General features: G+C 51.1%; 1 protein-coding gene across 1 annotated transcript in view; it reads right to left on the minus strand.

Annotated features, from left to right (window-relative positions):
* LOC143925642 (uncharacterized) overlaps nt 1–24854 on the minus strand; it is a gene marked incomplete in the record, with an annotated part of 246019 nt that overhangs the window by 87182 nt on the left and 133983 nt on the right. The window contains 1 exon segment of the mRNA XM_077450108.1: nt 5655–5930. Coding sequence (XP_077306234.1) covers nt 5655–5930 — 276 coding nt within the window.

Here is a 24854-nt window from a genome sequence, read left to right on the forward strand (position 1 = left end):
AAGCCTTATTATAGGCTTTCCTGTAGGTAAAAGTCCCCAATTTGGCTATTCAACCACTTTAAAGCACATTTGAAGAGTGATTATATATAGATAAGACAGATATGAAATCACATAGGGATTTATATGTATGTATGTATATATGTGTATATATATATATATATATATATATATATATATATATATATATATATAAAAGCAAATTCCAGTTAAAAGTGGTCAATCATCAAGGGGGACCCGAGGAACTCAGAACATGGGGGGGGGGGCTCACTGTGCCCATCAAATGCAGCCTCACTGTGCCAAAATGCAGCCTCACTGTGCCCATCAATGCAACCTCACTGTGCTCATCAAATGCAGTCTCACTGTGCCCATGAATTCTGCCTCACTGTGCCCATCATTGCAGTCTAACTGTGCCCATCAAATGCAGCCTCACTGTGCTCAAATTCAGCCTCACTGTGCCCAAATTCAGCCTCACTGTGCCCACCATTGCAGCCTCACTGTGCCCACCATTGCAGCCTCACTGTGCCCATAATTGCAGCCTCACTGTTCCCATCATTGCAGCCTCACTGTGTCCATCAATGCAGCCTCACTGTGCCGGGAATGCAGTCTTGCTGTGCCCATCATGTCAGCCTCTCCTCTGCCGCATGTCCCAGTCTGCAGTCCCTGTCTGTGGGAAGGTGTGCCGTTGATGCTCGGTACAGTACCTTGCATGTCAGCAGGATATCAATGATGGTCAGCAGCAGGCAGAGCCTGTTCTCGTTTTGGATGGGGACGGTGCTCCTTCCAGAGGATCTGTTTTCTGTGAGATGGAGTGGTCCTTGGCCACCTGCACCTTCAGCCGTCCTTATTTTCCGGCCCCAGTCAGCCTGTCCTCTGGTCCTGGGGAAGTGGAGAGCACTGGGTGGGAGCTGGAGAGAAGGGGGAGCATAGAGTACTGGTGGGGTTGGAGAGCACATGGGTGGGGGAAAAGAGCAGGAGCGAGTGGATATCACAGGGGTGGGGAGTGCTGGGGGGGGACTTGAGAGCAATGGGGAGGGTCTAAAAGAACAGGGGTGGAGAGAACGGAAGGCTGAGAGTACTGGGGGGGCTAAGAGTGTGGGGTAGCTAAGAGCACTGGGGGGGAGCTTGAGAGTACTGGGGGCCGAAAAACAGGGCTGGAGAGCACTGGGGGGTACAAAGAGCAGGGGGGAGTGGAGAGCAATTGGGGGAGCTTGAGAGCACCAGTGGGGGGCAGAAAGAACAGGCGTGGAAAGCACGGGGGACTGGTGAGCACTATGGAGGACGGAGAGCACTGGCGGGGTTGGAGAGCACACGGGTGGGGGAAAAATGCAGGGGTAGTAGAGAGTACAGGGGTGGGGAGCGAAGAGTGCTGGGGGGAACTTGAGAGCAATGGTGGGGGACAAAAAGAACAGGGGTGGAGAGCATGGGAGGCTGAGAGCACTGGGGGGGCTAAGAGTGTGGGGTGGTGAAGAGCACTGGGGGGAGCTTGAGACTACTGGGGGGAAGAAAAACAGGGCTGAAGAGCACTGGGGGGTACAAAGAGCAGGGAGGAGTGGAGAGAAATGGGGGGAGCTTGAGAGCACCAGTGGGGGCCAGAAAGAACAGGGGTGGAAAGCACCGGGTACTGGAGAGTACTATGGGGGGCGTAGAGGACTGGCAGAGTTGAAGAGCACATGGGTGGGGGCAAAATGCAGGGGGGAGTGGAGAGTACAGGGGTGGGGAGCGGAGAGTGCTGGGGGGAGCTTGAGAGAGCACTGGAGGGGGAGCCAAAAAGAACAGGTTTGGAGAGCACTCTGGGGGACTGGAGACCACTGTGGGGGGAGGTGAAGAGCACTGTGGGGGCTAGAGACCACTGTGGGGGGTGGAGAGCACTGTTGGGGCTGGAGACCACTGTGGGGGACTGGAGACCACTGTGGAGGGAGGTGGAGAGCACTGTGGGGGCTAGAGACCACTGTGGGGGGTGGAGAGCACTGTGGGAGGGTGGAGAGCACTGTGGGAGGCTGGAGAGAAGTGTGGGGGTTGGAGAGCACTGTGGGGGTTGAAGAGCACTGTGGGGGGTTGGAGAGCACTGTGGGGGGGCTGGAGAGCACTGTGGGGGGGCTGGAGAGCACTGTGGGGGGCTGGAGAGCACTGTGGCGGGGTGGAGAGCACTCTGGGGTGTGGACAACACTGTGGGGGCTGAAGAGCACTGTGGGAGGTGGACAGCACTGTGGGGGGTGGACAGCACTGTGGGGGCTGGAGAGCACTGTGGGGGGCTGGAGAGTACTGTGGGGGATGGACAGCACTGTGAGGGGGGTGGACAGCAATATTTGGGGTGGACAGCACTGTGGGGGGGGGGGGGGTGGACAGCACCGTGGGGGTCTGAAGAGCACCATGGGGGTCTGGAGAGCACACTGTGGGGGGGTGGACAGCACTGTGGGGGGCTGGAGAGCACTGTGGGGGGTGGACAGCACTGTGGGGGGGCTGGAGAGCACTGTGGGGGGGGGGGGTGGCTGGAGAGCACTGTGGGGGGTGGACAGCACTGTAGGGGGGGCAGGAGAGCACTGTGGAGGGTGGAAAGCACTGAGGGAGGGTGGAGAGCACTGTGGGGGGCTGAAGAGCACAGTGGGGGGGTGGAGAGCAATGTGGGGGGTGGCTGGAGAGCACTGTGGGGGTGGACAGCACTGTGGGAGGGGGGCTGGAGAGCACTGTGGGGGCTAGACACTACTGTGGGGGGTGGAGAGCACTGTGGGAGGGTGGAGAGCACTGTGGGGGGGGGGGGGGGTTGGAGAGCACTGAGGGGGGGTAGAGAGCACTGTGGGAGGCTGGAGAGAAGTGTGGGTGTTGGAGAGCACTGTGGGGGGCTGGAGAGCACAGTGGGGGATGGACAACACTGTGGGGGGGTGGAAAGCACTGTGGGGGGGGGGGGGGTGGAAAGCACTGTGGGGGGGTGGACAGCACTATTTGGGGTGGGCAGCACTGTGGGGGGCTGGAAAGAACTGTGGGGGGTGGACAGCACTGTGGGGGGTGGACAGCACTATTTGGGATGGACAGCACCGTGGGGGTCTGGAGAGCACCGTGGGGGTCTGGACAGCACTGTGGGGGGGTGGACAGCACTGTGGGGGGTGGACAGCACCGTGGGGGTCTGGAGAGCACCGTGGGGGTCTGGAGAGCACACTGTGGGGGGGGTGGACAGCACTGTGGGGGGCTGGAGAGAACTGTGGGGGGTGGACAGCACTGTGGGGGGGGGGGGTCCTGGAGAGCACTGTGGGGGGGTGGACAGTACTGTGGGGGGGGGGGTGGCTGGAGAGCACTGTGGGGGGGGTGGCTGGAGAGCACTGTGGGGGCTGGAGAGCACTGTGGGGGTGGACAGTACTGTGGGGGGGGGTGGCTGGAGAGCACTGTGGGGGCTGGAGAGCACTGTGGGGGTGGACAGTACTGTGGGGGGGTGGCTGGAGAGCACTGTGGGGGGGTGGCTGGAGAGCTCTGTGGGGGCTGGGGAGCACTGTGGGGGGGTGGACAGTACTGTGGGGGGGTGGCTGGAGAGCACTGTGGGGGGGGTGGCTGGAGAGCACTGTGGGGGCTGGAGAGCACTGGGGGGGGGGCGTGGCTGGAGAGCACTGTGTGGGGGGTGGCTGGAGAGCACTGTGGGGGCTGGAGAGCACTGTGGGGGCTGGAGAGCACTGTGGGGGGGGTGGACAGTAGTGTGGGGGGGGGTGGCTAGAGAGCACTGTGGGGGAGGGGGTGGCTGGAGAGCACTGTGGGGGCTGGAGAGCACTGTGGGGGCTGGAGAGCACTGTGGGGGGGTGGACAGTAGTGTGGGGGGGGTGGCTGGAGAGCACTGTGGGGGCTGGAGAGCACTGTGGGGGGCTGGAGAGTACTGTGGGGGATGGACAGCACTGTGAGGGGGGTGGACAGCACTATTTGGGGTGGACAGCACTGTGAGGGGGTGGACAGCACCGTGGGGGTCTGGAGAGCACCGTGGGGGTCTGGAGAGCACACTGTGGGGGGGGGGTGGACAGCACTGTGGGGGGCTGGAGAGCACTGTGGGGGGTGGACAGCACTGTGGGGGGGCTGGAGAGCACTGTAGGTGGGTGGCTGGAGAGCACTGTGGGGGGGGGGGCTGGAGAGCACTGTGGAGGGTGGAGAGCACTGTGGGAGGATGGAGAGCACTGTGGGGGGGTGGAGAGCACTGTGGGGGGTGGAGAGCACTGTGGGGGGCTGGAGAGCACAGTGGGGGGGTGGAGAGCAATGTGGGGGGGGGTGGCTGGAGAGCACTGTGGGGGTGGACAGCACTGTGGGAGGGGGGGCTGGAGAGCACTGTGGGGGCTAGACACTACTGTGGGGGGTGGAGAGCACTGTGGGAGGGTGGAGAGCACTGTGGGGGGGGGGGTTGGAGAGCACTGAGGGGGGGTAGAGAGCACTGTGGGAGGCTGGAGAGAAGTGTGGGTGTTGGAGAGCACTGTGGGGGGCTGGAGAGCACAGTGGGGGATGGACAACACTGTGGGGGGCGTGGAAAGCACTGTGGGGGGGGGTGGACAGCACTATTTGGGGTGGACAGCACTGTGGGGGGCTGGAAAGAACTGTGGGGGGTGGACAGCACTGTGAGGGGTGGACAGCACTGTGGGGGGTGGACAGCACTATTTGGGGTGGACAGCACCGTGGGGGTCTGGAGAGCACTGTGGGGGGGGTGGACAGCACTGTGGGGGGTGGACAGCACCGTGGGGGTCTGGAGAGCACCGTGGGGGTCTGGAGAGCACACTGTGGGGGGGTGGACAGCACTGTGGGGGGCTGGAGAGAACTGTGGGGGGTGGACAGCACTGTGGGGGGGTGGCTGGAGAGCACTGTGGGGGCTGGAGAGCACTGTGGGGGGTGGACAGTACTGTGGGGGGGGTGGCTGGAGAGCACTGTGGGGGGGTGGCTGGAGAGCACTGTGGGGGCTGGAGAGCACTGTGGGGGGGTGGACAGTACTGTGAGGGGGTGGCTGGAGAGCACTGTGGGGGGGGAGCAGGGTGGGCAGGGAGCACAAGGATAACTGGAGGGGGCAGTAAAAGAAGTTGGATTGGATAGGAGGAGAAGCAGCGGCTGCATGGAGGAATATAGAAAGCTCATCTCCTCTATATGCCCTGCTTCTCCTCCTATCCGGGCACAGGGTGGCATCTCTTACTGTGTATCACAGAGCTGGCTGGCTGGCTCTGTATTCGGCGGCCCCGCCCCCCTAGACCTGCTTGTGTGATAGTAGATAGAATCAATATTCCGCTCTGTGATACACATGAGAAGGAGAGAGTAGCAGTGCAGCCGCAAAACGGCCCCAGGGCAGGCGGCCTACTGGGAAATCTCCCGGTATCCCTGACAGTATGTATCCTTGTCTTTCAGTAACTCTTGGCTCCTTACTTTCCTGTCTTAGTGGCATTGAGTTAAGTTCCTCAACCACTATTTAATTATCTTTTTTTCCCCTTTAGCCTGGCTCTGGTAACAAAGCTAGTACAGTGGGCAAAAGTCAGATATATAACAACCTCAGAACCACAGCATCACTGAAGAAAAAGGATGTGTAAGATGTCTTCTTTCCTATTCAGGCCTGTGCTAAAAAAAGTTGAAATTCCGCTAATTTGGGGAACACACAGTGAATTCCGATTTAAAACATGCCGCATAAAATATAAATATTTACTATAACTCACTTGGTGGAGGTTTGTCTAGATGTTCCAGGTATTTGATGAGCTGCTCATTAAATTTCATTAGTGACTTATAAAATTTGATTTTGCTATCATCCTGCCAGGTTGTGACAAATTTGTAGAGTTCCCTCATCTTCTTCGGAGAGGTGGTATTACTACATAGATTGTTATATTGTTTTTCTGTTAGCATTTTCTGAATCAGAAGATCATTTAAGATGGGATCCACCACAATTACTTCTCTTATAAGATCCAAAGCATGTTGTTTAACAAGGCGCACCATACCTGTAAGAAAATTTGAAATAATTATAAGTCTTTATTAACTTTGCTTTTATCATAATTTTTTTTTCTGTTTATTTTAGTTGTGTAGCTTTTCAGGCAGCAGGTAGAGATTGCTCCACAGACCACGGTGACAATGCAGTGAAATGATGGAAAGTTTCCAGAGTGATCATTGATCAAAAGAACTACTGTATTGTTTAGATTTCCTATTACTACCCATTTCACTCTACCACAATATTTAACCCCTAGCAGAAGTATGATGACAGACATGCTCTCATAGAAAGGGAAAGATAGAGGGCAAAGAGTAGCCTGCAGACTTCAGATGCAGCTAGAAATCTGTTTTATTAGGTACTGGATGAATATTGAGCTTATCAAGTGTCAAAGCCCAACAATTTTCAGTTGTAAGAGCAGTTTGTGAAACGTAATGTTTGGGTCTGACTCCACCATGGTCACTATTTACCCACTTCATTATTAACTTACTGACATGTCAGAAGCCCTGTGTCCTAGAATTTATTTGAGATTTCATCTGCAAACTGTCTCCTCCAGGTTATGTTTATTTTCCCTTACATTCGATCCCCGGTTGCCATCTATTCTTGCTCTCCTCCCCCTTTGTTTCTCCTTCCACCTCCAATTTGCACCTCTTACCTTACCCTTCCTCTCTTTATTTTCCTCCCTTCTACCCTTCTTTCCACCTCCAATGTGTACCTTTACCCATCCTATTCATTTATTGTATCCCTCTTTCCTCCTTCAATCTTCACCTCTTCCCTTCCTCTTTTTCCCTCCTCTCCCTTCCTTCTGCCCCTCTTTCTCTCCTCTAATATGCACCTCTTTCTCTCCTCTTCCTCCTTTCTGCCCCTCTTCCCTCCCCCAATAAGCACCTCTCCCTCTCATATACCTTCATTTTCTGCCTCTTCCCTCCTCAAATCTGCTCCTCCTCTCCCTCCTGTCTGCCCCTCTTCACTCCTTCAAGTGATACTAAAGTCTTGTTTTATTTTCTTTAACACTAACAAAGAGCAGCCTGTATCCTCCTTCTCTCTGGTCCCTCTTCAGTGCTCCTGGCTCATCCCTCCTGTTGAGTGCCCCCACAGCAAGCAGCTTGCTATGGGGGCACCCGAGCCCAGATGCAGCTCCCTGTATGTATCCCTTCAGACACAGAGCTGTGATTCGGCCCCACCACCTGTCTCTCCTGATTGGCTAACTGACTTTGATTGACAGCAGAGCTAGCCAATGGCGCTGCTGCTGTGTCTTAGCCAATCAAGAGGGAGAGTCAGGGACGGCTGAGGCACTCGTGGACATTGCTGAATAGAGATGGGGCTCAAGTAAGCATGGGGGGCTGCACACAGAAGGCTTTTTATCTTAATGCTAGAATGCATTAAGATAAAATACCTGATGCCTTTACAACCACTTTCACTCTGATCCTCTCCCCCCCCCCCTTCCCCCCACTCCCTTCTGCTACTCTTCCTTCCTCCAATCTGCAACTCTTTAACTCCCTCCTTCTTTTACTCTCTCTACCTTATATAATTTGTTCCACTCTGCATCTCATCACCTCCTCACCTGCTCCCTCTGCTCTTTTCCTCTCCACCCTCCCCTGCTCTTCTACCCTTCTTCTCCTCTTCCAATCTGTACCTCTTTCCCTCTTCTTCATTGATTCTATCCCTCTTCCCTCCTTCAGTCTGCACCTCTTTCCCTCCCCTTCTTCCCCTTCTCTCCATCATTTCTGCCGCTCCTCTATGCTCCACTCTGCTCCATTTCCTCTCCCCACCTTCCCCTACTTTCCCTCCCCTTCTGCCCTTCTTCCCTGCTCCAATCTGTACATCTTACCCTGCTTAACATTCCTGCTATCACTCTTCCCTTCTCCAGTCTACACGTATGTTTCCACTTCTTCCCCTCCTCTTTCTTCAATCTGCACCTCCTCCCTTCCCCTACTCCCCCTCCCCCCATTTTCCCGTCTTTCCTACCCTAATCTGTTCTTCTGCCTGCCCCTCCACCCTATATTCTCCTTCCCTTCTACTCCTCTTCCCTCCCCTTATTCTATCATTCTATTCCTCTTCACTTCTCCACTCTGCTCCTCTACCGCTCCCCACCTTCCCATCCTCACCAGTTTGCCTCCCCTGCCCTCTTTCCCCTACTCTTCCTTCATTGTATCCCTCACCCCTTCACCCCTCAGCTCCTTGTCCCCTTCCCCTTCCCTTCTACAATCTTCCCCTCCTCTCTCTCCCTTTTGCCCCCCTTTCATCCATTACTCTGCTCCTCTTCCTCTCCCCTCCTTCACCTCTTCTGTCCCTCTTTTATTTTCCAATCTATGCTACTTTCCAACCTCAACTATGAACCTCTTCCCTTCCCCTCCTCTCCCATCTCCCTCCTCCAATCTGTTCCTTTTCTTCTTACCTCCTTCACTTCCTCAACCTTACTCTTTCCCCCTCTGTGCTTTCTCACTATCTTCTGTCACTCTTCTTACTTCCAATCTGCCCCTGTTCCCCTCCCCTCATTCCCCTACTCTTCCTTCATTCTATCACTCATCTCTTCTCCGCTCAGCTCCTCCTCCTCTTCTCCTTCTGTCCCTCCCTTTTGTTTCTCTTACCTCCTCTAATTTTACCCTCTTCTCTCCTCCACTCTGCTCCTCTTCCCCTCCCCTTCTTTGCATCATCTCACTCCTGATTCGACCCTGTTCCTTCATTTTATCCCTCTTTCCTCCTCCAATCTATACCCCTCCCCCTCCTCTTCCTTCAATCCATCCCTCTTCTTTCCTCTAATCTGCACCTCTTCTCCTCTGATCCTTCCCCTCCTCTCCCTCCAAGTTGCCCATCTTCTCTTCTCCAATCTGTACCTCTTCCCTTCTTCTTCCTTCATTCCCTCTTTCTTCCTCTAATATGCATCTCTTTTCTTCTCCATCCTCTCATTTTTCTTCATTTTAGCTCTTTTCCCTCCTCCAATCTGTTCCTCTTCCCCTTCCCTTATTCCCCTCCTCTTCCTTACTCATTCCTCTCCTCCATTTTCTGGGTTAACCCTTCCTTGATTATCTTGTTAAGCAATGCATCAATTGAAAGCGTGCCTGCAACTTTCCTTCCCTCCTCTATTCTGTTCCTCTTTGGCTTCCCCTCCTTCCTCTTTGTTTCTTTCATTCAATCCCTCCATCCCTCTCCACTCAGCTCCTCTCGTACCTTCCCCTCTTCTTCCTTTAGTCTCTACCTCTTCTTTCCTCCACTCTGCACCTCTTCCCATTCCTTTCCTTCTTCTCTTTTTCTTGCATTCAATCCCTCTTCTCTTTCCCTTCCTCCTCCCCCACTCTGCTCTACTTCTCATACCCTCCTTCACTTCCTATCCCTTCCTTCCTTCTGTCCCTCTTCCCTCCTGAAATCTGTACATCTTCCCCTTTTCTTTCTTTATTCTATCCCTCTTCCTTCCTCTAATTTGCATCTCTTCTCTTCTCTGTTAAAAATTGATCCATTAAAAGAGTGCCTGCACCTACTCTTCCCTCCTCCATTCTGCTCCTCTTCGTCTTCCCCTCCTTCCTCTACTTTTCTTTTATTCAATCCCTCCATCCTTCTCCACTTTGCTTCTCCCTCACCTTCTCCTCTTCTTTTTTTAGTCCTTCTCTTCTCTCCTCCACTTCACTCTGCTCCCCTTCCTTTCCTTCTCCTTTTCTTTCATTCAATCCCTTTTCCCTTCTCCACGCTGCTTCTAACCCACTTTTCTCCTCCAGTCTGCACTTCTTCCCCTCCTTCCTTTCCTCCTCCCCCACTCTGCTCTACTTCCTGTACCTTCCTTCACATCCTATTCCTCCCTCCCTTCAGTGCCCCCCCTGCAATCTGTACCTCTTCTAAGCCTCTTCCTTCATTCTATTTCCCTTATCTCCTCAGCTCTGCTCCACCTTCCCTCCTCCTCTTCTGACTTTTTTTCACTCCTCCAGTCTGTACCTCTCCCCCTCTTCTTCCTTTATTTTATGCCCCCTCTTCCCTCCCTCAATCTGCACCTCTTCTCCTCCCTTCCTTCCCCTCTTCTATGGGCTAACCCGCTCTTCACTATTTTATTATGCAAAAAAAAATCAATTAATCCTCGTTCCTGCTCCACTTCGCACCTCTTCCCCTCTCATCCTTCCCCTCCTTTCCCTCCCTTCTGTCCCTCTTCCCTTCTCCGATCTGTACCTCTTCCCTTCATTCTATTCCTCGTCCATCCTCCACTCTGCTCCTCCTTCCCCTCCTCTCACTCCCTTCTGTACCTCTTGTCTCCTCCACTTTTTGTGGAAAGAGATAGAACAGGGCTCTGTTCAGTGCTACTAATGTGCTATAGTGTGCTATTCTGATTCTATTGTCTGTGTATAATAGCAGTTTAGTGTGCATCTAGGGATAGTTCAGCATGAGTGTAGTGCAACCATTCATTTTTACTTTAGTGTCAGTTTATTGTGTCAGGGCAGGTTTACTGCAGTATATTGCAGCACATTAGTGCATGTTTACTACAGATCAGTTACGTGCATTGGTGCATGTTTACTGTTAGTGCACTGTTTCTGGAGTATACTGAATTGCGTTAGTGTGCATTTACCGATGTATATTGCAGTGCGCTAGTGCAGGTTTATGGCATTATATTGCAGTGCGTTAGTGCACGTTTACCACAGTATAGTGATTGTTTTAGGGATTGAGTGTATTGAACTGCCAACATCCAAAATTCAGCATATATGCAAACGCACAAAAGTGCAAGAAAGGACAACCCCCCGTGGACTTTAAAGGCAGAAAATTATATATGATGTAAATTTCTTTTATTGATACAGATATTTAAAAAGGGACAAAAAATGTCCTGATGATAGAGCAGATATAACAACATATACAGATATTGGATGTGTACATTGTTCAAAGATCATATGTCTGTAGCAGCGGCTCCGGAAGAGCACGCCCTATGCGGTTTTCAATGTTAAAGTTATGCCTGAATTGCAGTTTGGTTTGGGTACAATTGTCTAAATTTAGACTTCGGCATCAGTCTGACTGGACTGTGAGATGTTCAACCTGGCCACAGGGGGCACTGTCTCTTATGGTAGGCATGCAACTATGGTCTGGTTAGGTGCTTAAGTTACTCTCTCTTGGAGCCCGCCCAGTGGGAGTGGCGCTCTCGCTGTGCTTTCTGGGAGAGGGTATTTAAGATGCGGACGTCACGTGGTTCGGGGTTCTGGTCCGGAATGATGTACGGACTTCATGGTCCTGGTCCTCCTGACCAGCCCCCAGGAAGGCTATGGCCTAGGGTGTGGATCAACCCAATCTTGATGTCTCGGGGCTAGCTAGCCTGAGGCAAGGAAACTAAAGGAGGATTCTGGGGTGGTTGGGTGCCGTCGCTGGTTTGGGAGAGACTCAGTGACGTCAAACATTCCAGGGGAGGACTCTTCAGAAGAAGACCACATACGGGCTGGTTTCTTAGTAAGAGCCTGGAAGGGCTGAAGTAACCAAGAGAATCCGGTCTCGTGAATATCGCCAAGCTGGCTGAAAGATCCAGGTATCCTACAAGTGTTCTTCAAGTTTAGTTTTCCCTACGTGTTCTACAACATCTGTGGCAGAGATTTGTTCCTGAGTAAGAACCTTGTTGGCTGCTAGGCCTTGTGAGAGAGGGACTGTCCAACTTGAGTGAACATCCAGTTGCGAATGGCTATTCTCTGGATGCAGTCAAAGTAAGCAAGTTCTTCAACATTTGACTTTGACACTAAGAGTACCTGAACTTCCTTTCCAACCCTCTGATCCCAATTTAAGAGACTGTTCATAGTCTAAGTTTTACAAATAAAATCCATTCAAGTTGATCTGTTGTCAGTCTCTCGAGTTACTGGGCCATTACCACGGGACACCCCTAGACGTGAAAAGAGGAGAACAGAAGGTAACGGTAAGTCCAAATCTAACCAGCAGCTGCTTCGGGGGTAGTGCTATATGTCAAATACCTTAATGATATCAAATGCACCCCAGGTACTGCTAGAGATACAGTGGTGTGAAAAAGTGTTTGCCCCCTTCCTCATTTCCTGTTCCTTTGCATGTTTGTCACACTTAAGTGTTTCGGAACATCAAACCAATTTAAACAATAGTCAAGGACAACACAAGTAAACACAAAATGCAATTTGTAAATGAAGGTGTTTATTATTAAAGGTGAAAAAAAATCCAAACCATCATGGCCCTGTGTGAAAAAGTGATTGCCCCCCTTGTTAAAACATACTATAACTGTGGTTGTCCACACCTGAGTTCAATTTCTCTAGCCACACCCAGGCCTGATTATTGCCACACCTGTTCACAATCAAGGCAACACTTAAATAGGAGCTGCTTGACACAGTAAGGTCCACCAGAAGATCCTTAAAAGCTACACATCATGCCGAGACCCAAAGAAATTCAGGAACAATTGAGAAAGAAAGTAATTGAGATCTATCAGTCTGGAAAGGGTTATAAAGCCATTTCCAAAGCTTTGGGAATCCAGCGAACCACAGTGAGAGCCATTATCCACAAATGGCGAAGACATGGAACAGTGGTGAACCTTCCCAGGAGTGGCCGGCTGCCCAAAATTACCCCAAGAGCGCAGCGACGACTCATCCAAGAGGTCACAAAAGACCCCACAACAACATCCAAGGAACTGCAGGCCTCACTTGCCTCAGTTAAGGTCAGCGTTCATGCCTCCACCATCAGGAAAAGACTGGGCAAAAATGGCCTGCATGGCAGAGTTCCAAGGAGAAAACCACTGCTGAGCAAAAAGAACATCAAAGCTCGTCTCAATTTCTCCACAACACATCTTGATGATCCCCAAGACTTTTGGGACAACATTCTGTGGACCGATGAGACAAAAGTGGAACTCTTTGGAAGGTGTGTGTCCAAGTATATCTGGCGTAGAAGGAACACTGCATTTCATAAAAAGAACATTATACCAACAGTAAAATATGGTGGTGGTAGTGTGATGGTCTGGGGCTGTTTTGCTGCTTCAGGACCTGGAAGACTTGCCGTGATAAAAGGAACTATGAATTCTGCTGTCTACCAAGAGATCCTGAAGGAGAATGTCCGACCATCTGTTCGTGTACTCAAGCTGAAACGAACTTGGGTTCTGCAGCAGGACAATGATCCTAAACACACCAGCAAGTCCACCACCGAATGGCTGAAGAAAAACAAAATGAAGACTTTGGAGTGGCCTAGCCAAAGTCCTGACCTGAATCCTATTGAGATGTTGTGGTATGACCTTAAAAAGGCCGTTCATGCTCGAAAACCCTCTAATGTAACTGAATTAGGACAATTCTGCAAAGATGAGTGGGCCAAAATTCCCCAGGGACGCTGTAAAAGCCTCATTGCACGTTATCGCAAACGCTTGGTTGCAGTTGTTGCTGCTAAGGGTGGCCCAACCAGTTATTAGGTTTAGGGGGCAATCACTTTTTCACATATGGCCATGATGGTTTGGATTTTTTTTCACCTTTAATAATAAACACCTTCATTTACAAATTGCATTTTGTGTTTACTTGTGTTGTCCTTGACTATTGTTTAAATTGGTTTGATGTTCCGAAACACTTAAGTGTGACAAACATGCAAAGGAACAGGAAATGAGGAAGGGGGCAAACACTTTTTCACACCACTGTATACTGTGGTCAGTCCACATGAGTTTGTTTGATGCATGCCAATATGTTTCAGAATTATATTCCTTCGTCAGGGAGACACTGGGTAATTTTCCCTTCTAGAATACAAGTATGAGTGGTCACCAATTTGCATAGTATGAATGAACACATTAAAACAGTTTAAGTACATATACCATGTTTGCAATACTTACAATAGTCAATGTACAATACATAAACAATCAAATTGATCAGTCAAAAGATCCCCGATGCATGGGGCTGAGGTGTTAGCCTCTCCCTGGACAGGCAGATGCGCACCCAGAGCAAACCACCATGTAGCCATAAGGACCACCCACATAGAGAGCAAACAGAACCATCAATAAAGATGGTGATTAGGGATGGCCGAACTGTTCGCCCGGCGGTCGTTTTGCGGCAAACCTCGGCTGTTCGCAGTCCGCCCGATCGGCGGACTATTGCCGCATTTCCCCCAGCGGACTTCCGTGTTTACTGTGTAAAAGAACTTTGACCTATGATGACACATCCATCATGGGGTACAGGACAGCCAATTGAGACATTACAGCACATGGACACTTGGACATTCCCCCTAACTTATAAATAGACCCGATCTGGCGGCCATTTTACATTCTTTCATATGCCACTATAGGGAGAGATTGCTGTGTGGAGCAGGGAGAGACTTCAGTGACCCAAATCGCTAGCTATTAGGTCCACAAAAGTTCTTTTCAGGACTGGTATGGTATGGGTGTTAGGTGTAGTTCAGGATATAGGTTTGAGGCACTGCTGTGCTAGTGATTGTTGCAGCAGCCTGTCTTTTGTCAGTGTAGAGAGAGGGACAGGACGCTGTGTGCAGCAGGGACAGTCAGTTTAATCATTAGCTGTTACTATTAGGTCCACAAAAGTCCTTTTCAGGACTGGTATGGTAAAGTAGTACAGGATATAGTTTTGAGTGCTATTCAAGTTATTGTTCCAGCAGACTGTGTTTTGTCAGTTTAAATAGAGACAGGCAGGAAGCTGTGTGTGGCACTGAGGGACAGTCAGTTTAATCAGTAGCTGTTACTATTAGGTCCACAAAGGTTCTTTTCAGGACTGGTATGGTAATAGGCTTGTACACGCATAATATTCTTTCTTCCAAATATAGGAGGTACAGTCTGCTAATCATTCACAACCTACTAGTTCCACAAAGGTCCTTATAAGGACTGGTAAGGTATAGGGTACTACAGTACATAGGGTTGAGTGAGGTACAGTCTGCTATTGCTTAAGGACTGGTATAGGTCCACAATATATAGGGTTGAGGTGCACTACTGCTGGCTGCTGCCCTTCTGCTGCAGTAGTCCTTTATCAGTATAGGGACTGAGGTACAGTCTGCTAATCTTTCACAACCTACTAGTTCCACAAAGGTCCTTATAAGGACTGGAAAGGTATAGGGTACTACAGTACATAGGGTTGAGTGAGGTACAGTCTGCTATTCCTTAAGGACTGGTATAGGTCAACAATATATAGGGTTGAGGTGCACTACTGCTGACTGCTGTCCTTCTGCTGCAGTAGTCCTTTATCAGTATAGGGACTGAGGTACAGTCTGCTAATCATTCACAACCTACTAGTTCCACAAAGGTCCTTATAAGGACTGGTAAGGTATAGGGTACTACAGTACATAGGGTTGAGTTAGGTACAGTCTGCTATTCCTTAAGGACTGGTATAGGTCCACAATATATAGGGTTGAGGTGCACTACTGCTGACTGCTGCCCTTCTGCTGCAGTAGTCCTTTATCAGTATAGGGACTGAGGTACAGTCTGCTAATCATTCACAACCTACTAGTTCCACAAAAGTCCTTATAAGGACTGGTAAGGTATAGGGTACTACAGTACATAGGGTTGAGTGAGGTACAGTCTGCTATTCCTTAAGGACTGGTATAGGTCCACAATATATAGGGTTGAGGTGCACTACTGCTGACTGCTGCCCTATTCTGCAGCAGTCCTTTATCAGTATAGGGACTGAGAGTTTTGTCACAGGGTCATTTAAAAAATGACAGGCAGAGGCAGGCCCTTCCGCAGGGGTGGTAGGGGTGGGGCAGGAGCAACAGGCTTGAGTCAAAGTGGGAAGTTGCAGAAGGTGCTTTCAATTACTTTAAAGGACGCACCAGACTTGGTTGAGTGGCTCACTCAGCCTTACTCTTCTGCACCCTCCTCATCCTCTCGATCTGCACCCTCTTCTTCACTCTCTGCTATGTGCACCCCCAAAGACACTACCACCAACAACACCACCACCACCACATACCTTCCGCTTGAGTCACAGGAATTATTTTCCGATCCATATCAAGACATTTCTGATGCACAGCCACTCTTGGCATTGGATCAGGAAGAGGAGGTAGCAAGAACCGCCACTCAGCAGTCTGACGACAGTACCCAGATCAGCCCAAGGAGTAGGTTGGTCCCCGGTGTTGCTGCCTACTCCGAGATCTCTACTTATAGCGGTGGGGAAGGTGACGTTGATGATGACGTGTCTAGTGATGTCACGTGGGTGCCCACAAGAGAGGAAGAGGAGGGGAGTTCAGAGGGAGATATGGACCAGCAGATAGGGAGGAGAAGCAGGAATAACTTACATTGCACGGGAGGGACAAAGCAGACTGCAAATGTAGCAGGAGCGAGTCAGCGACCATGTACGGTCACATCTGGTGCTCCCAGGACGCTGGCACATGGCTCCGCAGTGTGGGCTTTTTTTAATGTGTCCGCTGCTCACAATAGCGTTGCCATCTGCAATCTTTGCTGTCAACGCATTAGTCGCGGTAAGCCCAACACTTACCTAGGGACAACCGCCTTAAGAAGGCACATGAGCAGCCATCACCGAGCCCAGTGGGAGCAACGGAACACACAAAGCCACACTCCAGGCTCTCACCGTCCAGCCTCGTCTTCTACTTCTCCTTCTCCTCTCTCCTCACAATTGTCCTCCACTCCACCTTCCATCACGCCAAGCTCATGTTTTTCTGCAAAAAGGCAGGCTTCCGTGGGCCTAATGTTCGAGCGTAAAAAAATGATGACACCGGATAACCCTCTTGCCCAACGGTTGACGGCTGGCTTGTCAGAACTGATAGCCCACCAACTACTGCCATATAAACTGGTGGACTCGGAGGCCTTTTGAAAATTTGTGGCCATTGGAACACCACAATGGAAGGTCCCAGGAAGGAAGTATTTCTCAGAGAAGGGCATCCCAGAGCTATATGGCCATGTTCAGCGGCAAGTGAATGTATCTCTGGCACACAGTGTCGGTGCCAAGATACATCTGACCACAGACACGTGGTCTAGCAAACACGGGCAGGGAAGGTATATAACTTTTACTGCCCACTGGGTGAACCTTCTGACGGCCGTCAAGCATGTAACCCGTGGCACCCGTGTAGATTTGGTTTTACCACCACGGATTGCATGCAGGCCTGGCTCTTCTTCTCCTCCTCCTCCTCCTACTCATCCTCCTCCCTCTCCTCCTCGGCTGACTCCTCCTTTTCCGCTGCTAGCGTCTCTTCCGCTGCACCTCCCAAGCTCCCCAGAACCTATTCGACATGCCAGGTGAGACGTTGCCATGCCGTGCTGCGTCTGTTGTGCCTGGAAGCCAAGAGCCACACTGGCCCGGCACTCATTTCAGCTTTGCATTCACAGGCAGATCAGTGGTTAACATCGCTCAATTTGACAGTTGGTAAAGTGGTGTGTGACAATGGTGCCAATCTGCTTAGCGCATTGAAACAGGGCAAAATGACGCACGTGCCATGCATGGCACACGTCTTAAACTTGGTCGTGCAGCGATTCGTTTTCAAATACCCTGGGGTCCAGGACACCTTGCAGCAGGCAAGGAAAATCTCGGACCATTTCAGAAGATCTTACACGGCCATGGCTTGCCTTGCTGACATTCAGCGGAGACACAATCTGCCGGTCAGACGTCTTATTTGCGATTGCCCGACGCGATGGAACTCAACCTTCTATATGCTTGATAGGCTGCTCCAGCAGAAACGTGCAGTTAACGTCTACCTGTATGAACTCTGCGGCAGAACAGGTTCTGGGGAGCTGGGGTTTTTTTCACCGCGCCAGTGGCTGCTCATGCATGACGCATGCAGACTTCTGCGGCCATTTGAGGAGATCACCAAACTGGTCAGTCGCAGCCATGGCGCCATCAGTGACATGGTACCTTATGCCTTCTTTATGGAGCGTGCATTGCGTCATGTCATTGATCAAGCTATGGAGGAGCAGGAGCAGGAAGATGAGGAAGTCGCAATGCTGGATGAATTCCCAGGGGGGGCTACTCTATCTGAGACAAGTGAACAACAGGAGTCTGAAGAGGAGTCAGAGGAGGATGGCGCCGGGGCGGATGAGGAGGAGCAAGAAGAGCATGCTTTAAACCTTTCTGGGATCCCTGTTGTGCGTGGATGGGGAGAGGAGAATGAAGAGGACGAAATTATCCTGGATGATGAGCAGGAGCCAGGCCACCACACCGCTTCCAGTTTAGTGCAAATTGGGGCCTTCATGCTCCAGTGTTTTAATAGGGACCTCCCGTATAAAAAGCATAAGGGTCAAGGACCAGTACTGGGTGGCAACGTACTTAGACCCCCGGTACAAACACAAAATGGTGGAAATGTTACCGCCGTCACAGAGGGCTGTCAGAATGGAGCACTTCCAGGCCTTGCTTCGAGAAATGCTGCATTCTGCTTTTGCGTGCGCTGGCAGAGGAGCAATTCCCACTCCCAGAGAAGGAGTTGCGCGTACCAATCCAACAGCGCCTGCAAGAAGAGGGCGGTTTGAAGATGTGTTGGTGACTTCGGATATGAGGTCATTCTTTCAGCCAACCCATCGACAGGTGTCATCCGGATCCAGCATCAGGGAACGCCTAGACCGTCAGGTGTCCGACTACATCGGGTTAACGGCCGATGTGGACGCTCTGAGGAGTGATGAACCCCTGGACTACTGGGTGGGCAGGCTTGACCTCTGGCCAGAGCTTGCCCAATTTGCAATCGAACTGTTGGCTTGCCCCTCGTCCAGTGTCCTGTCCGAAAGGACGTTCAGCGCAGCAAGGGGGATCGTGACCGATAAGCGTACTCGCCCAGCTCACGACAGTGTTAACTACCTCACATTTCTAAAAATGAATGAGGCATGGATCTCGGAGGAATTCAACACATGTGACCAGTAGACCATGTATATGTCTATAAATGATTTTTTTAATCGAGCACACAGACCTTCTTTCTTCATTTGGCTCACTTCCAAAAAAAGCACACCGTACTATATGCCCGTACCCTCCTGTTTGAAGAGGTTGAGCGGTGTCATATTTCTACTGGCGCTGCTTATTATGAGGGGCTCCCACCATCCCTGTGCTGTGCTGACTTCCTCCTGGGGCTGCTTATTATGAGGGGCTCCCACCATCCCTGTGCTATGCTGACATCCTCCTGGGGCTGCTTATTATGAGGGGCTCTCACCATCCCTGTGCTGTGCTGACTTCCTCATGGGGCTGTACCTCTGCTGTGCATATTATGAGGGGCTCCCACCATCCCTGTGATATGCTCATTATGAGGGGCTCCCACCATCCCTGTGCTATGCTGACTTCCTCCTGGGGCTGCTTACGGTGCAGGTGTCAGTGCTGTATATCATGGTGCTGGTGTCAGTGCTGTATATGACGGTGCTGGTGTGAGTGCTTTATGTCAGGCTGCTGATGTCAGTGCTCTCTATCACGGTGCTGGTGTCAGATCACTCTATCACAGTGCAGGTGTCATTGCTGTATGTCACGCTGCTGATGTCAGTGCTGTATATCACGGTGCTGGTGTCAGTGCTGTATATCACGGTGCTGGTGTCAGTGCTTTATGTCACGCTGCTGATGTCAGTGCTCTCTATCACGGTGCTGGTGTCAGATCACTCTATCACGGTGCAGGTGTCATTGCTGTATGTCACGCTGCTGATGTCAGTGCTCTGTATCACGGTGCTGCTGTCAGATGACTCTATCACGGTGCAGGTGTCATTGCTGTATGTCACGCTGCTGATGTCAGTGCTGTATATCACGGTGCTGGTGTCAGTGCTTTATGTCACGCTGCTGATTTCAGTGCTCTCTATCACGGCGCTGGTGTCAGATCACTCTATCACGGTGCAGGTGTCATTGCTGTATGTCACGCTGCTGATGTCAGTGCTCTCTATCACGGTGCTGGTGTCAGATCACTCTATCACGGTGCAGGTGTCATTGCTGTATGTCACGCTGCTGGTGATCATCTCCTGCACCCCTCTTCTTTGCCTACCCTGACCTTCCCTTTCCTCCATTGCCTTCATGTGCTCCACAGTCCTGAATAGGGATGAGCCGAACACCCCCCGGTTCGGTTCGCACCAGAACTTTCGAACGGACCCCAAATTCGTACGAACTTTAGAACCCCATTGAAGTCTATGGGACTCGAACGTTCAAAATTAAAAGTGCTAATTTTAATGGCTAATATGCAAGATACTGTCCTAAAAAGGGTTTGGGGACCTGGCTCCTGCCCCAGGGGACATGGGTCAATGTCTAAAATGTTTTTAAAAATGTCAGTTTTGGCGGGAGCACTGATTTTAATGACGATTAAAGTGAAAAAAAGTGAAATATTCCTTTAAATATGGTGCCTGGGGGGTGTCTGTAGTATGCCTGTGAAGTGCCACGTGTTTCCCGTGTTTAGAACAGTCCCTGCACAAAATGACATTAAACGGAAATAACATAGTTTAAAACTGCTTGCGGTTTTAATGTTATATCTGGTTCCTGCAATATGGTTGAAAATCATTGAGAAAAATGGCATGGGTAGCCCTCCCTGCCCATTACCAGCCCCTTTGGGTCTTGTACGCATATTAAGGGGAACCCAGTACCCATATTAAAAAAAGGAAATGCGTGTGGCCCCCAGGCCCTATATACTCAGAACAGCAGTATACAGGCAGTGCAAACAAGACAGGGACTGTGTAGGTTTGTTGTGTTAAGTTGAATCTGTTTGTAATTTTCAACTGGTACATTTTTAAAGTGTAGCTCCAGTCAAAAAAACTATTTTTAAGCTTTTTGGAAAACATAGGGAAGGGTTATCACCCCTGTATAATTTGTTTTGTCGTCCATCTTTTTTCATCTCGCTTGCTGTTGTCTCCTTCCGTTTGCAAGTAGGAGATGTTTGTAAGTTGGATGTTTGAAAGTAGGGGCCTGCCCTATATGCTCTGCAGAAATGGCGGAACAAGGTGTTGGTTTTTCCACAACATTGTAAGCCCTGAAAGTGACTCTTGCTGGGCGCTGGAGCGCCCTTCTGTGAACGATTATATCAAGAATTGTAAATACATGCCATTGTTGAACAGTGGTATAAAAATTTACCTTTGGTGGTTGTGGTGCTGGTGCCACAACACTATAAGTCCTCACAGTTACTCTGGGAGGGCAGAGGAACGGGCCCTCCTGTGAAATATTATATCAAGAATTGTAATTACATGTCCCTGTTAAACAGGGGCAGAAAAATTGGGCCTTAGGCACTGGTGCTGGTGCCACGACACTGCAACCTCTCCCATATACTCTAGTTTTATTGCAGGAATTAGCCCTGCTGCAAAGCATTGCATCAAAAATTGTAATTAAACGCCCCTGTTAAACAGGGGCAGAAAAATTGGGCCTTAGGCACTGGTGCCACCACACTGCAACCTCTCCCATATACTCTAGTTTTATTGCAGGAATTAGCCCTGCTGCAAAGCATTGCATCAAAAATTGTACTTAAACGCCCCTGTTAAACGGGCAGAAAAATTGGGCTGATGGCATCACCCAGAACCAGAAATGTTCTTCCAACATATCAGCGGAGGAGGAAGAGGATAGACAATCAACATAACAGGACAGTCACTCAGCATCAGCATAGGCAGTCTTGAAGGGATGTGATATTTCAAAAAAAAATTATTCGGTTACATCAGCTTCAGGTGCTTGGTAGCTGTGGGTGATCCAAGACTGATTCATCTTGATGAAGGTCAGTCGATCAACTGATTCGGTGGACAGGCGCACTCTGTGATCGGTAACAAAGCCACCAGCAGCACTGAAGGTGCGTTCCGTAAGAACGCTGGATGCAGGACAGGCCAGTAGCTCAATTGCATACTGTGCAAGCTCTGGCCAGTGATCCATCCTCAAGACCCAGTAAGCCAGAGGATTTTCGGTGGGAAAGGTGTCCAAGTCTCGCCTTGCCCCTAGGTATTCCTGCACCATGTAAATCAGACGCTGGCGATGGTTGCTGGAACCGATCATACCTTGGGGCTGCGGACTAAAAAATTGTCTGAAAGCATCAGTCAGACGGCCACCTTCTCCACCGCTCCTTCTGACCGATGCCTCAGCAACACGTTGTCCAGGACCAGGAGTTTGTAACCTCCCAGTCTCTGGGAACGCATTGCACAGACCTTTCTGCAAGGCCTCCCGGAGATGTCTCATCCTCTGCTCCCTCTGCGATAGCAAGATAAGTTCGGCAACCTTACCCTTGTACCGTGGATCAAGGAGAGTGTCCAGCCAGTAATGGTCTCTCTCCTTGATCTGAAGAATACGAGGATCCTTCCGCAGGCTTTGCAGGATCAGGGAGGCCATGCAGCGTAGGTTAGCTGAGGCATTCGGTCCGGAGTCCTCTGGGTCACTAAGGACAACATGATCCGCAGCTACCTCCTCCCAGCCACGTACAAGTCCACGTGTTTCTTGGGACTGTAAATCATCCCTACAAGACTGCTGATGCTGCTGATGCTGAGTGCCAGCCTCCACCTCCATGCTGACACAATCATCCTCCACCTCCTCTTCCTCCTCCTCATCCTCTTCCTGTGTGATGGGTGGCACAGCAGGAACACTGTCTGGATAAAGAGGGCCTTGAGAGGCAAGGAAGTCCTCCTCTTCCTGCCTCTGTTCTGCCTCAAGTGCCCTGTCCATTATTCCACGCAGCGTATGCTCCAAGAGGTGGACAAGAGGTACAGTGTCACTGATGCATGCACTGTCACTGCTCACCATCCTTGTGGCCTCCTCAAACGGTGACAGGACAGTGCATGCATCCCTGATCATGCCCCACTGGTGTGGTGAGAAAAAACCAAGCTCACCTGACCCTGTCCTGGTGCCGTAGTCGCACAGGTACTCATTGATGGCCCTCTGCTGCGTGTGCAGCCGCTGCAGCATGGCCAACGTTGAGTTCCACCTGGTGGGCATATCACATATAAGGCGGTTCTTGGGCAGGTTCAACTCCTTTTGGAGCTCAGCCAGCCGAGCACAGGCATTAAATGATTGGCGGAAATGCACACAGACTTTCCTGGCCTGCTTCAGGACATCCTGTAAGCCGGGGTACCTGCCCAAGAACCGCTGCACCACCAGGTTAAGGACGTGAGCTACACAGGGCACATGGGTCAGTTGTCCCTGTCGGAGGGTGGAGAGGAGGTTGGTGCCATTGTCGCAAACCACCATTCCTGGCTTAAGCTGGCGTGGCGTCAACCACCTCTCGGCCTGCCCCTGCAGAGCTGACAAAACATCCGCCCCAGTGTGGCTCCTGTCCCCCAAACAAACCAGCGCAAGTACGGCATGGCATCGTTTTGCCTGCGTATTTGCGTAGCCCCTGGAACGCCTACGGAGCACCGCTGGTTCTGAGGACAGAGCACTGGAAGAGGCCATGGAGGAAGAAGAAGAGGAGGGGGTGGAGGTGAGAGGTGTGTCACAACCAATAGTAGCATTTTGGAGGCGTGGTGGCGGAACAACCTCCAACACTACTGCACCTTGTCCTGCATCCTTCCCAGCTGCCAGAAGAGTGACCCAATGGGCCGTGAAAGACAGGTAACGTCCCTTTCCATGCCTGCTGGACCATGAGTCAGCGGTAATATGCACCTTACCGCTGACCGCCCTGTCCAGCGAGGCAAGGACATTGCCTTCCACATGCCGGTAGAGAGCCGGAATCGCCTTCCGTGAGTGTTTGGGGACCTGCCACTGAGGAACCGCACATTGTACAAACTCACGGAAGGGGACCGAGTCTACCAACTGAAAAGGCAGCAGTTGAAGTGCTAGCAATTTAGCCAAGCTAGCATTCAACCGCTGGGCATGTGGATGGCTGGGAGTGAACTTCTTTCGCCGGTCCAGCAGCTGGGGCAGGGACATTTGCCTGCTATAATCGGACGTGGGTGTACTGCTAGCAGAGTGCCCAGAAGCACTTGGCTGTGACACACCTAATTCTACACCTTCATTCCTCTCAGAGCAGGTTTCAGAGAGGACTGAAGGTCTAGTGGGGTTGCAGATGCCAGCTGATGAGGAGCAAGGAGAGGTCCGCTTTGTTCTTTGGTGTGGGTCTTTGAGGTACGCTTGCCAACGAGCTGCATGGCAGGTCAACATATGTCTGGTCAAGCATGTGGTGCCCAAGCGGCTGATGTTTTGGCCACGCGAGATACGCTTGAGGCATATGTTGCAAATAGCAGCGGTGCGATCTAATGCACCCGTCTCAAAAAAGGCCCACACCAAAGAACTTTTAGAATAACGTGCAGAGGCAGCGCCCTGCACAGGCCGAGCTCTGCGGTGTGATTCAGTCGGTGTGCTGCCCCTAAGCTGGCCCCCGGAGGGCATCCTGCCTCGTTGGACATGTGCCTCCTCCTCCTCCTCTCTCCTACCAGGCACCCATGTGGAGTCAGTGCCCTCATCATCCCCTCCCTCTTCATCGCTGTAGCAAACCTGGCAATATGCTGCAGCTTGTGGAACATGACTGCCAGATTGCTGCCCTTCTGAGCATCCCCTCTCTCTGCATTCACGCTACTGCCTTCCTCTAGCTGAGTGTCATCATCAGAGCCTACAAAACACTGGGCATCCTCCTGGAGCATGTACCCAACACTGTGCTCAAAGAGTTCAGGAGACTCCTCAGGAGGACGTGGTGGGTCTAGGGAAAGAGTCACTGATGATGACATTGAGAGGAGGGAAGACGATGCGTTGGCAGCTGCTTTGCTAGTACCCTGAGACTGGGTGAGAGAGGATGAGAAGGATGAAGAGGGCTTGGTCATCCACTCTACCAAGTCGTTGGCATGTTGCGGTTCAACATGTCCAGCTGCTGAAAAGAAGGACAAGCGTGTCCCATGGCCACGTGCTGATGACAATGCACCGCGTCCACGACCAGCACTGTTGTCTCTAGACACAGAGCCTGCTTGCCCTCTTTTATCGGCTCGCGCCTGTCTGCCTCTCCTTGCTGGCCTTCCAGACATGGTAATGGCTTGAAGGGAGTTGGGTAAAACAGCAGTTGGGTAGTGTATATTGTGCTGGAGGCACACAAATCCCACTAACTCCTGCAGATGCCTTTATTATAGAACACCAGAGATAAAGGGGTATACTGTAATGGAGTCACACAACATCCACTAAGCCCTGCAGATGGCTCTATTAGAGAACAGCAATAA

This window comes from Lithobates pipiens, unplaced genomic scaffold (genome assembly GCF_037356315.1).
Source record: "Lithobates pipiens isolate NorthernLeopardFrog02 unplaced genomic scaffold, aLitPip1_a1.2 Scaffold_22, whole genome shotgun sequence".
NCBI lineage: Eukaryota > Metazoa > Chordata > Amphibia > Anura > Ranidae > Lithobates > Lithobates pipiens.